General features: G+C 40.0%; 1 protein-coding gene across 1 annotated transcript; it reads left to right on the forward strand.

The window, feature by feature from the left end:
- The first annotated feature begins 514 nt into the window (after positions 1-514).
- Positions 515-1,169, forward strand: LOC123648468 (CDGSH iron-sulfur domain-containing protein 1-like). The gene has a single exon (XM_045566292.1). It carries the CDS (start codon positions 611-613, stop codon positions 935-937), a length of 327 nt encoding a protein of 108 aa, XP_045422248.1. The 5' UTR covers positions 515-610; the 3' UTR covers positions 938-1,169.
- Positions 1,170-2,292: the final 1,123 nt, after the last annotated feature.

Genomic DNA, 2,292 nt, shown 5'->3' on the forward strand with positions numbered 1-2,292 from the left:
CTGAATGTTCCATGAAGTTTTTGAGATTTAGGAACTCTTTGGAAATCTCTAGACCAGTCTGTAAGTCTGTAAGTCAAATGATTTGTTTCACCAAGTAGTTTGGCCTCATTGAATTTTACTTCCACCAGCACCATCTCTTGTGTAAAGTTGTCATCTGCCATGGTTGAGGTACACTCTCCCACATATGAAGTTTTTTATTTGTTTGTATTTGTTTGGGCTAATTCTTATTATATCAACAACTCCAGCTGCAATTTGTACTAAATTCTTTACTGCTTTAGCATTCTTCATGGATACCATAATTTGACTGGTCTCATGAATAAGTAGATGTACAGGGAGACAGCTTAAAAATGATGTTTGCTTTTTATTATGTCAAAATGTTGTTTGCTAATTTTTTAATTAGAAAATTACAATCCATATGATGTTCATTAGAAATATGCAGCTAAGATGGGGGAGGGCAGGAGAACAGGGAGAATTCAGTTATATCTAGTGAATTTAAAATGTGAAAAAAGGTCGGTGCCTTTAGGACGCCTCTGGCACCTTGGCTCCCGCTGTCCATGCGAGCCGGTTTGTGCCCAGTGTCCTGTGCATATGCCTTGTAAGCGACGGCGCCATGAGTCTGACCTCCAGTTCCAGCGTACGAGTTGAATGGATCCCAGCAGTTACCATTGCTGCTGGAACAGCTGCAATCGGTTATCTAGCTTACAAAAGATTCTATGTTAAAGATCATCGCAATAAAGCAACGGTAAACCTTCACATCCAGAAAGACAACCCCAAGGTAGTACATGCTTTTGACATGGAGGATTCGGGAGATAAAGCTGTATACTGCCGTTGTTGGAGATCCAAAAAGTTCCCATTCTGTGATGGGGCTCACACAAAACACAACGAGGGGACTGGAGACAACGTGGGGCCTCTGATCATCAAGAAAAAAGAAACTTAAATGGACAGTTTTGATGCACAAACCAACTTGTCATGATGTTACCTGATTGTTTAATTAGAATGACTACCACTTCCGTCTAGTTCACCTCCCCGGGTTCTAGATGTGGTATATTGCAAACTAGAGCTTTCATATTCATGGCATTTGCCTTACTTGTTGAAACATTGTGGTGCACATTTGTTTAAACAAAAAAAGGAAAATGTAAAAATCAAAAAAAAAAAAAAATGTGAAAAAAAGTCTACCTGCATAAATTTCACAGGTGTTACAGTACTTTTTTCTTTCCTGCTGGCTTGGAATAGATCATTACTTGATAAAGTAGGTAAGTGATTATTTCAGTAAAATAACCTAAAAACAATTCTGCTCCTCTCAATGTAAGAATAAAAAAATCTGTTTTTATTTTACAAAATTTTAATAGCAACTATCAACAACTCAAAGTAAAAGCATATTGAGAACAAATTGGATTTCCCATTTGATAAAGGAAATATTTTGAAGGTCCTTTTGGAAATGTGAGCTATTTATGCAGGATTCATTTATCATTTTTTCTATTAAATTATATTTATTACAGTTCCTTATACACGTAAGACTGTTCCAGTCTCCACAAAGCAAATTAAACAGATTTCTGTCTACTAGGATCATACCTACCCCAACAGACACCACTGAAAATATGCCCAGAGTGGGAATAGTTAGATATCCAACTGAAACAGCTTAAACCATGATTATGTGGGTAATTAGTGATTACTGTGTATTTATACTTTATCGTCTTAGTGTTTGAGAGACAACTAGTGCCCATGTTGTCACCAAGACATCAACGGGAGTTACCACCTGCACTTTCTTCCCATTTGACCAGGAAAAGCTTTATGGGTAAAAACGGGTTTCAAGAGGATCCTGAGCACAATTGGAGGAAGTTAGGCATAGAGTATAAAAACAAATGAAAAGAAAGATATATTATAGAATTCATAAAAAGTAAACTTAAAAGGATCCCATGTAGTCCAGATTTATGCCAATGACCATAAAAGTACACTTCTGTCTCGACCTGGTCCCAAACTTCCGATCTGCACACATGCTTCCTCACTTGCCACCTCCGCAGAGACGTCCCAGTGCTCTCGAAGACACACGGTCAAGATAAAGCTCTCGCTCCCACCCTCTCCTCATCCCCAACCTGTTACTTCCCTAGTGTTCTGCATCTCTGTAAGTGGCACCACCATCCATCCGACCATAAGTCCTCGGGCATCTGCCCCCAGCATGGCCATACCCGTCCCCCTGCTCTCCTGCTATGCTACCACCACCATCCCTTTCCCAGACTTCTCCCACAGCCTGCCGACAGCCTGCAGCCTCACCGAGGGCAGCGTTTCGTTTGC

This window comes from Lemur catta, chromosome 12, assembly GCF_020740605.2.
Source record: "Lemur catta isolate mLemCat1 chromosome 12, mLemCat1.pri, whole genome shotgun sequence".
In the NCBI taxonomy this organism is placed as follows: Eukaryota; Metazoa; Chordata; class Mammalia; order Primates; family Lemuridae; genus Lemur; species Lemur catta.